At 37.3% G+C, this 16,334-nt stretch overlaps 1 protein-coding gene across 5 annotated transcripts; it reads left to right on the forward strand.

The window, feature by feature from the left end:
• Positions 1 to 7,013: 7,013 nt before the first annotated feature.
• On the forward strand, positions 7,014 to 16,069 carry LOC131248213 (uncharacterized). 5 transcript variants are annotated; one of them, XM_058248357.1, is made up of 12 exons: positions 7,014 to 7,270; positions 8,853 to 8,937; positions 9,304 to 9,355; positions 9,467 to 9,487; positions 9,583 to 9,636; positions 10,210 to 10,260; positions 11,406 to 11,468; positions 13,523 to 13,588; positions 13,779 to 13,817; positions 14,521 to 14,643; positions 14,751 to 14,843; positions 15,477 to 15,699. In XM_058248357.1, exons 1-12 carry the CDS (start codon positions 7,183 to 7,185, stop codon positions 15,546 to 15,548), a joined length of 807 nt encoding a protein of 268 aa, XP_058104340.1. In that variant the 5' UTR covers positions 7,014 to 7,182; the 3' UTR covers positions 15,549 to 15,699. The 5 variants fall into 5 exon arrangements, with proteins under 5 accessions (XP_058104340.1, XP_058104341.1, XP_058104338.1 ...); XM_058248358.1 differs by having other exon boundaries at positions 7,015 to 7,270; positions 15,493 to 15,632; XM_058248354.1 differs by having other exon boundaries at positions 7,021 to 7,270; positions 15,515 to 16,069.
• The last annotated feature ends 265 nt before the right edge of the window (positions 16,070 to 16,334 follow it).

Raw genomic sequence — 16,334 nt, forward strand, 5'->3', positions numbered from 1 at the left:
TAACAGAGACCTCCATTTAAGTCTACTGAACGTGATAAGACTTTTGAACAAGAGACGATGTGATCCTTTAATGCAACTGTTCAATCAATCCTAAAACCAGGAACTGCATACATTGTGAACTCGTACATTTTCATATCATATGCTGATGGTGGCGATAGCCCATCTTAAAACGTAGGATGACGGTAAAGCATGATCACGGGCTTTTCAATTCTTCTACAATGGTCATGGACATTTTGGATACTCAAAGATCTATGCACCGTCATGGACATTTTGGATACTCAAAGATCTATGCACCGTGACTCTAACGGCTAGTGCCCGTGGTGTCCAATCTCATCTTCATCAGCTCTGCACATGTTTTGGTATTCTAATTAGAGGTGGGCACGGGACCACCTGATCCGGCTAACTATAACTCGACTCATCCGACTCTGTACGATCTGACTCAACCCGAACCGAATGGGTGAGTCAGTTGAACTGAGTAAGCTCCGAATGGATGAGTCAATCGAACTGAGTAAGCTTCGCCCAATCCGAACTCAAACCGAGTTGAGTTTGAGTTACCCAGTAACTCGATCCGGTTAGACTTGACTCGACCTGACTCTCTAAGCCTACCCCGACCCGATCCCAACCTCTCTCTCTCCCTCCCTCATCCTCCTCTTCCAAGCCCGGCAACCACCTACCATCATCACCCCCCTCCTCTCTCTCATCTCCACTCCCTCCCTCCCTCATCTCTCAATCTAACTCGTGCCAACTCGATCCGACTCGGTACTTATGACCGGATCGGACTCAGTTCGGATCAGTCCAGGCCAGGCCAAACTTGGATCGAGTCAAGCATGCTGGACTTGGTATCAAGTCGGATCGAGTCAAGCATGCTGGACTTGGTATCAAGTCGGATCGAGTTCAGGTCAGGCCTATTTCAAAACCGGATCGAGTCAAGTCAACCCTAACTCGGTCCGACTCAACTCGATGCCTAGCTCTAATTCTAATAAATAAATAAAAAGAAAAAGAAATATATTGGCTATCTAGAGCAAATAACACCAACACTTGCATGTGGGGCACATGGGTTGGTCTAATGGAGCTTACCACAGCTAGACACTAACCCAAAAACTGGAAAGATCTTAGCTTTCATCAATGGCCTGACAAAAAGACGGCTTAAGAGAAAATATGGCAATAGTTCAAAAGTGGGGAGTGCTGGGATCATGCTAACCTGTGACATTTTTGGGGAATACCCAATCCAAAGGCAGACCCATCAAATAAACTATGTGGATCACTGAAGTTTGGGCCCATTTTATTTTGCTGCTCTGCAGGACGCTGTAATTCCTCCCTTAAACATGTCACGTGTACTCAGCTCAAGAAAAATCAATATGTTTGATTGATGATCAGGGAGCCATTGGTTTTTCCATGCTCCCTCATTTTCTTTTGTTGCCTATTTTATAAGTTACGTGATATGAATCATTCATCACGGGGACCCACCATGTTTGGGCCAATGGGTCATATTAGATGAGCCAGTTCTTCTGCTTCTTTTAATCTTTCTAAAGTCAAACATAATATTTAGTAACACTAGAGAAACTTTCATACTCTGGCAGAGTGTGATGCGTGATATGCAGGCACACTTCAAATTAATTAGGAATTGCATCATCATACCAATCAAATTAAGCTCCTGTAATTACGGTTCTCATTTTAGTTGTATCAGGAATAACAACAACAACAAAAAACAACAAAAAAAAAAAAAAACAATTCTTTGATTATCTGGCTATGAGATTGTTAGATGTATATTGGACGGTTAAAAATGAAAAAGCATCCAATGGTTCTGATTCAACAAAAACAGGTGTCCGTGAATTATAGTTTAGGACTGTTCAATGAATCTAATCTTGGGACTGTGATTAGGATTCGGGATTCCACAATTTAATCGGTTTGATTTCAACCACGTGTACAATTCTCGAGTTCTTGCCCATCAAGCGTTGTAAGGTGCCTGAGCCTGAGTATCATATAATTCCACTCGCTTTAAAGAAGTTCAGACACCAGAATAACTACGTATCATGTTCATACAAAAGAGTACTTAAAAAACAAAATGCAAACAGATAGACCAAAAAAGAAGATTTGTTTCTAAACGTTTGATGGGTGGCGTGGAGGAATCTTTGACAATGAACAACACTTATGTTAGTTAACCGCCGCCTTTTAAGTGGTGGTGGCTCATCTACTCTCACACACACGTCTTGACCATCCAAAATGTAGGTCTCATTTTGAGGGAAGTGTTCATTTGGCAGTGGCACTATGGATTTAGACTACTCTAGGTTCTGAATACTCCAATTGTTTATCATTTTCGATTTAGAATCCTGTAACCTAAAAATAGTCATGCATTCAAATTATGTAGAATATTTATAGGAGTTCAAATTTAATTACCAAATCAACTTTAATATGCTTAATTATTTTACATAATATTTGACACGATGATTATAATAAGCTTATTGAAATATATACTTAAAAAGTGATGGAATTCCAAGTTTCAGCTGGGCCACAAGCATAAGATTACAATCGAGCAACGAACCAACATTTTTTAACTATTAATTTATATGATTAATGTTTGGATTGCTCAAATCATTTTATTAATATAATTTTAGTAATGTAGTTGATAATCTAATTGTTTTGAAATATCATCAGCAGACCACGTGTATACTAGATTAATTAACAGCCTAATGATAACTATGTACACATCCAACTTTGCTGCATTTGAAAATGTTTAAGCAAAACATAGGGATAGTAAAACTCAGCAAAAGTGAGTAGTGACAATCTCCTAGATTTTAAACATCCTTCGATCTCACATGGCCAAACTACTCTTGTTTGGTTTGTTGTCAAGTCTGTCATGTGTGTAGATTAGCCAGCATTATTTAAAAACAGTCATGATCCTCTTATTTGATGTTTAATTTGTTTTCTATTGTGTAGGTGTGCAACAGAATTAATATAGCATCTCAGTTTAAACCGATCAACTTTGACTCTAATGCGAAAATAATCAAATACATCTAATATGAATGTATAAGATGAGATTCTGATACTCAATCCCTTGCGTAAGTTTATAATAATCAGGTGATAATTGGAAGGCAGGATTCTTCCTTCGAAGATGGATTACTTTGTGCCTTACACGGAAAAATAACTTTCGGAATATCACTGCAAATTAAACTAAAAAAAAATAAATTCACAATCAATTATTAAGAGCAACTGCAAGAATGCATCTTTTAAAAGAACAACATGATATTAGATAAAGAACAAATTCAATGTATGAGTGTAGACTTGGAGAATAACTAATTATTATACTTAAGAATTTCCTGTGTTCCTAATATAAGCTGAGATAAAAAATAAATTGATAGATTTAATTAATTGTTATTGATTGGTTATGCTTTGAATATTAGATATCCTTCTATCACATTCATCTGCTATTTATAAATTTCTGTTGTATTCTTTCAAATCCTTCTTCCATTACTGTAATAGGTACGACAGTCTAAAAGTCTCTCTAGATTCTTCTATTCTCTATATCTTTATTTTTGTATGTTTCTCTTTACGACTGTTCATCTTCTATTGTCCAAGCCCTACTTCGGTTGCTAATCGTTCATCAACCGCACATTGCCTTATTTCTTTCATTGGTCGTCTGATGACATGTAATATTAATTCTTCTAGATGTTTTTCTCTTTAATATGACGTCTGAAACACTGCCATGTATTTTTTAAAATCCTTCTTCCTTTAGCATGTTCCTCTGTCCGTTTTGCTTCTAAAAGACTCTTGGGCACTTACTCATTTCTATTAGCCAATGTTTTGTTGCTCTTGATTGCTTTTTATATTTTAATAGCCCGTCTGCGCTCCGTATCTTTTTATGTCGACTACTTGTCTGTGCTTATTACATATTGACCACAATGTTTTGTCGATCAACCACTGACGTGTAGAATTAGCTTTTCGCCAACTATAACTTACAAAAAGCACTCCAAATCTTTGAAGATTTTTTTATCCACCTTCTATTCCTCATTAAATGTCATATGTTGCCCTCTGATTGACTTTCTCAAACTATCCAAAAAATAGAGTACGACATTGCTACTTGTCACTAGGGCTGTACACGAGTCAAGCTAGCTTGAAAAGCTCGCTCGACTCGGCTCGACTCAGCTCCGATTGACTCGGCTTGAAAGGCCGACTCAAGGCGAGTCGAGCTTGTTTACTAAAGCTCGACTTGAGTTCAAGCCAAGTTCGACCATGGTGTATTTCAACTCGACTTGACTTGAACTCGTCTCGACTTGAAGGTTGAGCTCGAGCTCGACTCAGCTCAAGTAATATATTTTAATAATATATATTATATTAATATTAAATATATATATATATATATATATATATATATATAATATTTAAGTTTTTTAAAAAAAAAAGTTAAAGCTTAAAAGTTTTTACTAAAAAATCCTACCTGACCCTACCTTTCCCCATTCCCTCTTTTTCTTTCCTTTACCCTACCGAGGTAAACTCGACTTGACTTAAACCACTAGCTCGACTCAAAAGCTTTGGCAAACAAGTTAAGCTTCAATGTTGAGCTCGAGAGCGAGCTCGAGCTCAAGCTCTAATTCAAGTATAGCATGGACGAGTCAAGCAAAGCTTGGCCCACCTCGACTTGACTGAGCACGATGTACAACCCTACTTGTCACAACAAATAATCCTATTTATTGCAATGTGATTAGGTTATATTATTATAAACTGTATTTTATGCAATAGTGGTGACGATGCTGGTAATGACATAGACCAATAACAATGAAGGAAAGAATCTAATCTTCTACTTGTCATAAATAGGATTTTTTTATTATTTTTTTGGATTGTGATTGATTGATACACTCAATTACATTGCAACAAGCAAACAAACAAAAAAAAAGATTTATTTGTAGTTAAAGGCCTCCGACTCTACCCAAAAAAATGGCAAATCTTTGCCGGTGACCAGCACAGGATTCCGATTCATTTAAAAAATGTCAGCGTAAACTATTGCCAACTCTGTCTATCATATACAGGAAATCTAGCCTTGCCTTTTACCTCAACATTTCAGAAGTAGCTCATATAGGACAGTTCGAACAGCTGTTCATTTCAAAATCTTAGCCGTGGCGCATTATAGTGGGGCCCACTGGATGAAAAGTCGGTCTTGCTGTTTTTATGGGAACCGTACCATCTCTAGGGTTTTTGGATTTTGCGGCCGGGATGATTCCTATTCTCCCGCTATGAAATGAGGCATGTGGACACGTAGGGATAGTTTCGTTAATACCGAGACAGTACGAGGTTATTTCCCTCCACACGGTTAGGTGTGATTGGACGGGTAGCTGTGAATGACGGGTAGCTGAACAAATATCTAAATTGACTTGGAAATTGCCAACTGTACACATCTAATAGGCGGATACAAGAAACACGTGTATAAGATCATATCCTTTCATCATCATGAATTAGATCATTGGTCAACCTCTCCCGACCGTCCATTACACAGCACACGTGTTGTCTATATTATAATCTAATCGGATTGCCTACTGAACTTAATACACTTTATCCTACTCGGTAAACTGTGTTGGACTTACCATCGATGCATGTGGTTTATCCACGCCGTCCATCTATATTTTCAGTTCATTTTAGGAGACTTAGCCCAAAATTGAAGCATATCTAAAACTCAAATGAACCACATCACATGAAACAGTGGAAATAATGGTTTTCACGGTTGAAGACAATGATGTTTATTTGTCATCCAACCCGTTCATATAAACACACATACATATACATGAAGGGAAAACACAAATATCAGCTTGATCCAAAACTTATAGCCCCTAAGAATTTTTCAGCAGTAGACGTTCAATTCAGACTCTTTTGTATTGAACATTGGATATGCTTTATTTTTATTGGCAAGCCCTTGAATTATATGGTTAGATGGATGGATGGTTGGAGTTGATAAAATACATAAATCACGGTAGGCCCCACGGAGTTTACTTACTACCCAATCTGCTGCCAATCTAATCAGCCTCAGATTTGGGAGATGCCGTACAAAAGTGGGACTCAATTCTCACATGTGCTCATATTTCCCACGTGTAGGCGAGTCTACTTTTACTATTATCTCGAGCACGTACACGTAGCAGTCTCGACTGAGAGTTACGGGACAGCTCCCCTAATCTCAGCGACAGAATCATAACCTAAGTGATAAACACCCTCCACGTGTCAAATAAAAGAATGAGTTTTGATTCTGTCGCGATTTAATGTCCTCTGTGTGTCGCCGCCCACTGGGGGCTACAGGTTATGGTCCAATGATCGGAACGGTCCATTTTGTTTATATTATTTGTCAACCATCAATATTTGTATATGAATTTAGAACAATGAAAATAGAATTTTCGAAAGATCGAATTTAAATCTAGTAAATGAGTGGCTAGTAAAATCAATAAAACTTGATAATGTTTTAATATGGGATTGGCTACTCCCCTGCCACCAGCTTCGTGGCTGGTGGTCGGTGATCTGTGGGCCCCTCCATGATGTACGTGTTTCATCCATTTTTACAGGTAATTTTATTGGTTATCCCAAAACTGGGAGGGATATAAATCTCAGGTGAACCACACCACATGAAAACAATAGTGATTGAATATCCAATCGGTTGATCAGGTCATACAGGCCCAGATGAAGAGAAAAAACAAAGATCAGCTTGATCCAAAACTTTTATGGTCCCAAAATGTTTTTAATGCTTGACCCTCATTCAACATTGTTTCCTGTCATGTGGTCCACTTGAGATTTGTATATAACTCATTTTTGGACTCATACTGTAAAATGATCTCTAAAAGTAGATGGATGGCATGGATGAAACACATACATCATGGTGGGGTCCACATAGCACCGACCAGCAGCCATGGGCTGGTGTCAGGGGGAGTAGCCAATCCGTTTCTAACATGGGATAGTCCCGAGAATATGGACGGTTCAAATTATCAGACTTTCTCAGCATGCGGGCCCTTGGGAGTGGTGACACGGGTGATATCCTCAGTCGCGACAGAGGCAAAACTCGATAACGAAAGAAAATTCAAGACTCTCCTCAACGACCGGCAGTTTCTTCCAAGAAGCGAGAGAAGAAAAAGAAAAACCCTAGATTTCTGCAAGTGAAGAAACCTCACTTGCGGAAATCCAGATCGAGAAACACTAATTCCTGTAAATCCAATGGCTGATCTCCTGCTTCCGATCATCACCACCTTCATCTTCATCTCAATCCCGCTTTCGTCTTCTCTTCCTTTCATCGTATTACACGGTCAGTATCGATTTCCCTTTTGCATTAACGAACTGGATTATTACTTTCTCGCCACATTCGTTGCTCATTGCTCTTATACGAGATTGTTTCGCTTTCTCGTATTCGATTTTCGTGCGGATCGTGATGTATTTCGATTTTGACTCGTTGCCGGTGTGGAAATTGTTGTGGTTGTTTTGATTGTTGGAGCTCTTTTGATACAACCTTAGAAGAATTAGCTTATTCTATAAGTTGGTATGTGCGGCCAACAGTGATATTTTCATAACGTCCAATCCGTCCATCATGTGCGCCCGTCATGTTCTCATTGACCCTTAAACCCCAAAAAAAAAAAAGAAGAAAGAAGCCCAAATCCAAAACTCAGGTGGACCATTTCCGTGTAAGACTAAAACCTATAAAATCATGTGGTGTGTCCCACCTGAATTTTGGAAGTTTATATTTTGCTCAATCGCAATCAATCTCCTAGTCAGTGGTACTATCAGACAATTCAGGTCACTCTGAACTCAATGATGCTAGATTAAGATTGAGGATAGGAAGGGATACTTTCTTTCAAGGTGGGCTCCACTCTTGGGGTCCATCAAGCTGAATGTTGATGCGAATTCTAGTGTTACCCCGGGCCCACAGGCAGTGTAGGTGTATCAAGAAATGGTAATGATGATACCGTTCTCACTTTATTCTGTTCAGTTTGCCTGGGGTAGATGGTAATTCGAGAAATGGTCCAACCATTTGTGCCCTAAATTTTTTATGCATACACCCATTTTGTCAACTTTTGGCAAATACCATTGTTGGGCTTTCTTTGTACTGTGATTAGACTAATGGGGATCAATGTGAAATCACAGCTTCTTTTGCTGTCAATCATGCAAAATTATACACTGGATTTTTTGCTTTTGGTACCTTCATCAGGCCTCTTGAGGTTGAAGATTGAAATATCAAGGCCACTAGAAAGTAGACAGCGCGAGCCTCTTGGGAGTTTTTATTGGACAACTGTTGGGGTGTTTTATTTTTATTTATTTTTTATTTTTAAATAAGGACCTGTTTGGTAGACACTTAAAAACGAGTTCATATCATTTTAGTTAATCGTAATTATGTATTATAGATTGTATTTCTTTTTGGTAAGGATTAAAAATAATCTTGATAACGAACAATCGTGATCAATAATACATAATTATCATGAACTAGAATGGGATGAACTCATTTTTAGGTGTCCGCCAAACAAGCCCTGAGTGTTGGGGTAGAACTTTTTATGTTAAATATATTACTGAATTTGCTCTGCATGCATATCAAATTATTCATCTTGTATATCAAAATCCACAATGTCAGAATATTAGACTTGTGATTCTGGTGGAGTACATGAAAATTAACAATACCTTCAAGTTATTTGAATTACAATACAAGCTCCTTTAGATTTGAGATGGATAGAGGACTAGCATTATTGACTATCCTCTCCTGTTAGGCATTGTCTTTTAATTTTTCACTGACATGCAATTATACTGTAAGCTCCTGGTAGGATGGGAATTCAAATGCCAGTGTGAATTTGGACTTCTATCCAAATCATTTCTTGAAGTTCCTAATGTATATCTTGTGTCAGGTATTGGAGACCAATGCTCTAATCGAGGAGTTTCACAGTTCACTAAACATCTAAGCGACTGGTCTGGCTCTAAAGGATATTGCATGTATGCTTTTACTGTATCTTGAGTTTTGCTCTTTTTTTCTTTTTCTTTTTTTAAACTCTAAAAGGTTACGGCATATCCTGTGATGGAATTTTTGTCCCTTTACTAGATATCCAATCAAATATTGATCATTTGAACAAAGCATGCATATATGTGCAGTGCAGTATATACATATCCATATACTTGGTCAATTTGAAAGATTTGTTTTGTATCCATTTCTGGGCTAAGATTTTACAACATGAGCACAACATGGGGCCTGCCTTTCTTGGTCTGCTATTTGATTTGTGTGGAGAGGGCCATGTTTTTTCTTGTTTTGGCTTGTACATGCAAATGCGACTCTCTGAACGTGATTGTTCATTCCTGCTGTAGAGAAATTGGAGATGGATCCTGGGATTCCTGGGTAAAGCCACTTGCGGAACAGGTGCAATCTGTCGTTTCAAATTATTGTTGTGACATCTTGGTATTGTTGATTTTTATACAACAGCATTTGCATGTTTGGAGTTGTAATTTGAACTACCTTGCACGTTTGCAGACGGAAATTGTGTGCGAAAAGGTGGTGTGGCTATTGGGTAATATGTGTTTGTTCATTAGTCCTTGCATTCAAATTTGGACACCTTTTGCTCACAAATTCATTAGCAAGTTTGACAGGTGAAGGAAATGAAAGAACTCAGTGGAGGTTTCAACATAGTTGGACTTTCCCAGGTAATCTTTGATTTCTTTAGTCTAGTTCACTTTTTCAATGCCCATGTGACTTGTGGATACAATTTGCTTTTCTCCAATTCATGCTCCGATACTACTAACTTATTGCCATTATATTTTTTAAACCATTATTTTGATTGACTGATATAATGTCTGTACCGATTTTATCTATGTTGTTGACATTTTGTTTCTCCTATCACTATGCTTTGAACCCCTGTCTAACAATGTAATATTGGTTGTTGCTGTTCAAAAAAGAAAATGGTTCTTACCAGACAAACTATAGCTTGTTTGAGGTTTGCAAGCATGGTTGTAATTTTTGGTTACAAAATGCTTTTTTGCATGTTTTTTCCACATATTCTGCTAGTTCAAATCTGTCAAGAGTTTCATCTATAATTTTCTTCTAGTTTTCTTTATAATTATGTTTCAACTTCCATGTATTTTCAAGTTTTCTGCATATCATGCTTGATGCTAATTATGAAGTCCCATATAGCTTGTTTGATTCATTTCATGGAGTTCTCCGATCTACTCTAAACATATGAACAAAGACATTCTTAAATTGTTATTCTGCTTTTCCAGGGTAACCTGATAGGTCGAGGAGTAATCGAATTTTGTGACGGAGCACCTCCTGTAAGATCTTTTCTCTTCTATTCTCATACTTCTGGTGCAGACACTTTCTTGTTTCCGAGGTGTTCCTGTTTTCTTCACCTTGATAATAGCAGTTTATATGTAAAAGTGTAATCCTATTAAAGACAGTTCTTGATGGATATCATTCCTTTTTGGAATTACATTGCTAAATTGTAAGTTTAAAGCTAGACAGTATAGCACATACACACAGTATACTGCACTAATTAACTGAGTGACATGGATCAACAATTTTATACACCCAGATATACATGCATACATATCTTCACAGGTTAATGGTTCATTAAATGTGAAATTAAGTGTTTTAGCACCACACCACCCAACTGTTCAAAGATTCAACTTGGGTATAAGGAATCACTGCCTGAGTTCTGGTTTTGATTCAATCTGAAAGACCCATATTTTATCTTTTCTTCTCTCATTCCTTCTTTTCATATCATGTTGAAACCATTCCTCCCCCCGGCCCACCCACACACACACACACACACAAAAAAAAAAAAGACGTCTTCTGAATCAAGGTCAGCTTCATGACAGAGAAGCTTTGTCCTAAGTTTTGTAACGAAGACACTCTGCTCCCTAGAAAGCTAAAAGGATACATGTATCAGGCCAATCGTTGCCAAAGCAATTGCAACAAAACTTAATCTATCATTTTTGCTCTTATTTGGTTTTATCTGTATTAAGATTTACATATTTGGAAGTTCTAGTTTATCCGATCAGATTCTCTTTATTTTATACTTTATATACCAACGGTTATAAAAATTAAAATGTTATGATTATAACAGCACAGAGGTATCAGCACATTGACATGATGTCCATGCTGGAAACCAGCATAATGCCCATGTTTTACATAGATCCTACTTTCTTGGGGGACTTCTGTACTCCTATAATCATCCACATAAAGAAATGCATGTTATACCAATCAAATTATAGCTATTCCAGTGTCTGTTCTCTGAGAATGTACAAACTGTCTAGTGAAGTATATGAATGTATTATGCTATCAATTAATCATTCTTTTATTTCAATTCCTTCCCCATATTACTATTGTTTCAATTATATTTTGGTACTTTCTGAAAATTACCAATATTTTGCCGAACTGTTAATTGAAAATTCTTTCCTTTTTCATTTGTGAACAGGTTAAAAATTTAATCTCAGTTGGAGGTCCTCATGCTGGTACTGCTTCTGTGCCACTTTGTGGAGTAAGTGTTCTTACGGCATTTCCATTGTTTTACATACTGCATGAATCTTGTAGATACTTTTAGATCCAAAGAGAGCTAATCATCTCCACCTGGAACGGGTCTAGAAGATGCTTATTAAGTGCTTTTTGGTTGGACTGTAATATGAAACATGTTTCCAAGTGGAAGCATCTGTCTTCACTCTTCACAGAATATGTAGGGACTCATGCCTGAAAGCTAGCCAAGAAATTCTTATAAGCATAAGGACAAATCTCATTCTCAGCAATTTCTCGGCATTGAAATTTATCAGGAGATTTTCAAATTTTGAGGTCTTTCTCGGGATGTTATCGGAAAAATCTTGGCGAAATAAAAATATTTAATTTAAATTATTAAATAAATTTAAATCTTAAATGTATGTTTATATAACAAATTATGTTATGTTTGTACTATTTTCATGTTAATATCATGATAATACTGCTATAAAAACACGGTAGTTTAATATCTGCCGACATTTTAATAACAAATCTCACAATAATATCGTTTAGTGCATTTCTTGCGATATTGTTGCAAGATTTTCAAAATCTTGGCAGCATTTGTCACACTGCTTATAAGCAACTATAGCATGGACACCTAGAAAATTAAGCACCTACATGGATGGAAGATAGAATGCTAGCTTCCCCTCACGAGACATTGAGAGAGAAAAGGGCTGCATGCCCTACATCTAACAAATTGGTGCACCTGCTTAGTGAGAGGCACATGTATGGGTTAAACAAGGATTTCTAACATCACAAAAACAGCTTCCATACAACTGGATCTCCACAATATCAATTATTATCTTTATTGCTACCACTACTATTATCATTCAAAAATGTTAGGCCTATTATTATTATTATTATAACTACGGCTACTACTTGTTTTGTTCGGTGGGACAAAGTACGAAGAAAAATTGTTAAGGCATACAGAGGCTACACAAAGGGAAGTGTGGGAGATACCTTCCTTACTAATACATCCACAACAGTATCGGCCTCGCTCAGAATATGACTATACAAAATAGAGAGATTAGCTGGCCTATTTTTTAGACTGCAAACCAAGGGTTTGAAGGAGCAGTGGACCAAGCTTACCTGGATCACAGGTAGCTCCAGTATTTGGTATGAGAATGGGTTCATGGTACATGGCATCCTCCAATGCTAGGGGTAGGATCATGTGAGTTGCTTTAGTACACAAATATAAGTATATGTAATATAGTTTTACATATGAATTGTTTTTTTTTTTTAATAAAAAAATAATAATAAATAAATAAAAATAAAAAATTATATGTGACAAATATAAATGTTAATGATTATAGATCCCACATGTATAGCATTATATTTTATGCATGCTATTGCATAAATCAAAGTATAAATCTCTACATTCTAAATATAAATTTACATTATGATTTAATCAACAATAAGAGTATAGACCATGATTTCAGATCATTAAAATAGTAATCTGAATTGAAAATGACCCATAATGGGGATCATGCAATATGAAATGGAAAATGTAGGGGTTGGTGATTTAGGTAACATTGCAGTGGACCCTCCTAAGGCCCAAGCAATAGCATTCTGCAAATCACCTTTGGGGATGAGCGGACTTGAGAAGGATTCACAATAGAGGGACAACATGGTTTTATAGCTTTCTAACTCCGCCCTATTCGAATTTCCCTCCCCCTGCCAGATTGCCATACAAGATCAATTAATTAGCAAGCACTGATAAATGATCATACAGGATTTTTTCCCTATGCTGTTTTCTGCAAGCCTTCTTTGTTTGACTTCACAAATGTTCCCTGGTTCCATCAAGTTTCGAACAGTTCACTCAAGGCAGAGCATGTTATTTCCATGAAATTTCGAGTGAGACCGTAAGGCATTCAATTACAATAATTATTTTATGTGGTTCAAGTGTGTGAACTAAATTGATGATTAGACATCCATAAAAGAATATGGATAAGAAAGAAAAAAAGATCCCTTTCAATTTGTAAAATCAAAGCGCCTTGACCTTTGATTCTGATTAAGATTGGTTAATATGTCTTATCACTTTTGCAGTCTGGTATTATATGCATTATTGTGGACAATTTAATCAAGTCGCAAATCTACACCGACTTTGTGCAGGTTTGCATCTCTGATACAATTTTTATGCTGTAGTCTGCAGATGAATTCTGAGCACTTTTCTTACTTGAAAACAAGTCCATTCCAGTGTTCCTCCTTGCAACTCTTAAATTAAACGTGTTATGCAATTTGTGATGGCTGGTGAGCCGTTAATACTGATGTGCATGTCAACTTTGATTTGATGAAATTGCAGTCTCACTTGGCTCCCAGTGGTTATCTTAAGATTCCAACTGTAAGTATTACTTTTGAATGGCTTTTAGATAAATCAAGTTGATCTTTGGCGTGACCTCTGTTGTCTGTTAGCGTAGAAGTGTACTCATGTCATAAATTATCCTGGGCGTCGTTCTTGTTTCCTGACTTGATATTGATTGGTTACTCATGTCATGTCCCGTCTCCAGCTGTGTTTTTTTCTTTTTTTCTTTACCAGTCAGAAAGTTGCCCTGTGCCTTGTGCAACATGGATATTGGTAGATGCGTAAATGGGGGGTGCAATACTAACTAGACAGCTAGGAACATAGCAAGCTGCTGTTGTTATGAGGAATCTCTAAGCGGCTTAATAAATTGATACGAGTTGAATGAGGATCCATGAGGGATCTAAGACTAGTCTCCAGTGTCAGCCTTGACCGCTTCCTTTACCTGAGGGGATCATCAGCTGACTCTTTACCTTTGCACCACGAGATATTCTGACAGTCTAAAAGCATGGCAGATTTAAAAATAATAATAATAAATAAATTTGGAGTCTTCAACAATGCGTAGTAGCACAAGTATGAGATGCTCTGCGTAAACTTAGAAGAGTGACTATATTTACTCTATATTCTCCTTATTCTTCTCCATCTTGAAAACTTGATTAAAAGAAAAGTAATGCATCATATCAGCCAGTACTTGTTTCTTTATGTAAAGGCTAAAGAAGACATTCTGCTTTTATTTTGCTTTCAGGATATCCCTGCTTATTTAGAAGGATGCAGGTTTCTTCCAAAGCTTAACAACGAACGTCCCAATGAGAGGAATTCCACTTACAAGGAAAGGTTCAGTAGCTTACAGACCTTGGTTCTTATCATGGTAACTTCAAAGCAACTTCTGCTTCTAGACATTGGTTCTTAGTCATTGAATATATTTGCAGTATTGATACTAATCATTTCCCTTTTCATCCTTGTATTGTTCATCAGTTTGAGCATGACACGGTTTTGATTCCTAAGCAAACATCCTGGTTTGGGTATTATCCAGACGGATCCTTCAGCACAGTTTTACCCCCGCAGCAGGTAAGGCTTTTATTTCCATTCAACCTGTTTAGATCTTTATGTTGATCAGGCTTTTGATTTCATCATTCTGGTTCCTGGAGCTACTGAGCTTCTATCAAATCAATGCAACACCTATATGTAAAGTACAATTATTATTATTTTTTTTTAGAGGATTTACTAGTGGGCAGATGATCCAATCTCCACACAGAGGTATGGTAGACACCATTTCCCCACATTGTAAACCATACAAGTGGGCGTTTGTGGATAAGGTCTAGGTTTTTCATCTCGTGGCCTCCACCATTGGGTGGCTGCAGGCCAAAAATTACCTTGATACAACAATCCTAACCATCCAATGAACTTTTCAAAACTGAACTTAATTCACTGGTATCAAATGGTTGGGATTGTCACTCACTATTGAACCTACTATATGAACAATCCAGATCTAATCAAGGTATGCCACGTGTACTATAAATGATGTCGATGGATATGACTTTTGTGCCTCTGGAGACTTTTGGATCATATGCCCATGTCCGTCAAATTATAGGAGGCCTGTCATTTTTTTTCTTTCTTTATTCTTTTTCTTTTGAAGATCAAAACAGAATATTTTCATTTCTGTGTTGGGCCTTCTTCTCGTCCTTTTTTCACTTTCTGCAGCATCATTTAACTTCAGGACATACTGTGGAATACTGCAGACTAAACTCTATGTCGAAGATTGGATTGGATTGAAAACCTTGGACGATGCTGGAAGGGTTAAATTCATTAATGTGTCAGGAAACCATCTGGGAATCTCTCAAAGTGATATGAAAAAGCATATCGTGCCCTACTTGGAGGACCAGGAGCAGGCAATGATCATTCAGAAACCGTCCAATTCTCAGTGGGCCTCATCCATCTGGGATCTCATGTTGGAATTAATTGGGATTCGTGAGACTGAGCCTGGATTGCACTCTCGGACCTGATCCAACTGTTTAATGCTATCTATTTTAACCATGGCATTGCTGTTCCCTGTATATCTGCAGTAATTACTATTATCCAAACCAGTTGAATATCTACGTTATTGGTGTTTTGCTCGAAGTATGGCAGCGTGATGGCCATAAACATCTGAGTTCCATGCTTTTCCACAGGTCCCTGTCTGTCAGTTGCATCAAGCTTCGATCATAACCATGAAGGCGGCTTTGTATTTGTACAAATACGTTTCAGAACACAATGGTAGGCAAGTTCTATTTTAGTTACATCTTGTTTTTAGGCAATTTGATGAAAGTCTTATGGAATATATACATTTCTCTTCTTGATACCGTAATGGAGCACAAGCGATCAGATGATTTAACATTTGACAGAGGACCCTTTTTCTTTGAATCTTCATAAACCATTGTGACTTGTGCTTTGGTGTGAAAGAGCTAATCGTTTCTCTTGAATCTTCATAAACCATTGTGACTTGTGCTTTGGAATGAAGGAGCAATTGTTTCTCTTGAATCCTCATAAACCATTGTGACTTGTGCTTTGGAGTGAAAGAGC

This window comes from Magnolia sinica, chromosome 6, assembly GCF_029962835.1.
Source record: "Magnolia sinica isolate HGM2019 chromosome 6, MsV1, whole genome shotgun sequence".
NCBI lineage: Eukaryota > Viridiplantae > Streptophyta > Magnoliopsida > Magnoliales > Magnoliaceae > Magnolia > Magnolia sinica.

Coding starts and splice junctions, on each gene's coding strand:
- LOC131248213 (XM_058248354.1), top strand. CDS start 7,183: ATGGCTGATCTCCTGCTTCCGATCATCACCACCTTCATCTTCATCTCA. Junction 9,356..9,466: donor TAAAGCCACTTGCGGAACAG/GTGCAATCTGTC, acceptor GCACGTTTGCAG/ACGGAAATTGTGTGCGAAAA. Junction 13,589..13,778: donor TCTACACCGACTTTGTGCAG/GTTTGCATCTCT, acceptor ATGAAATTGCAG/TCTCACTTGGCTCCCAGTGG.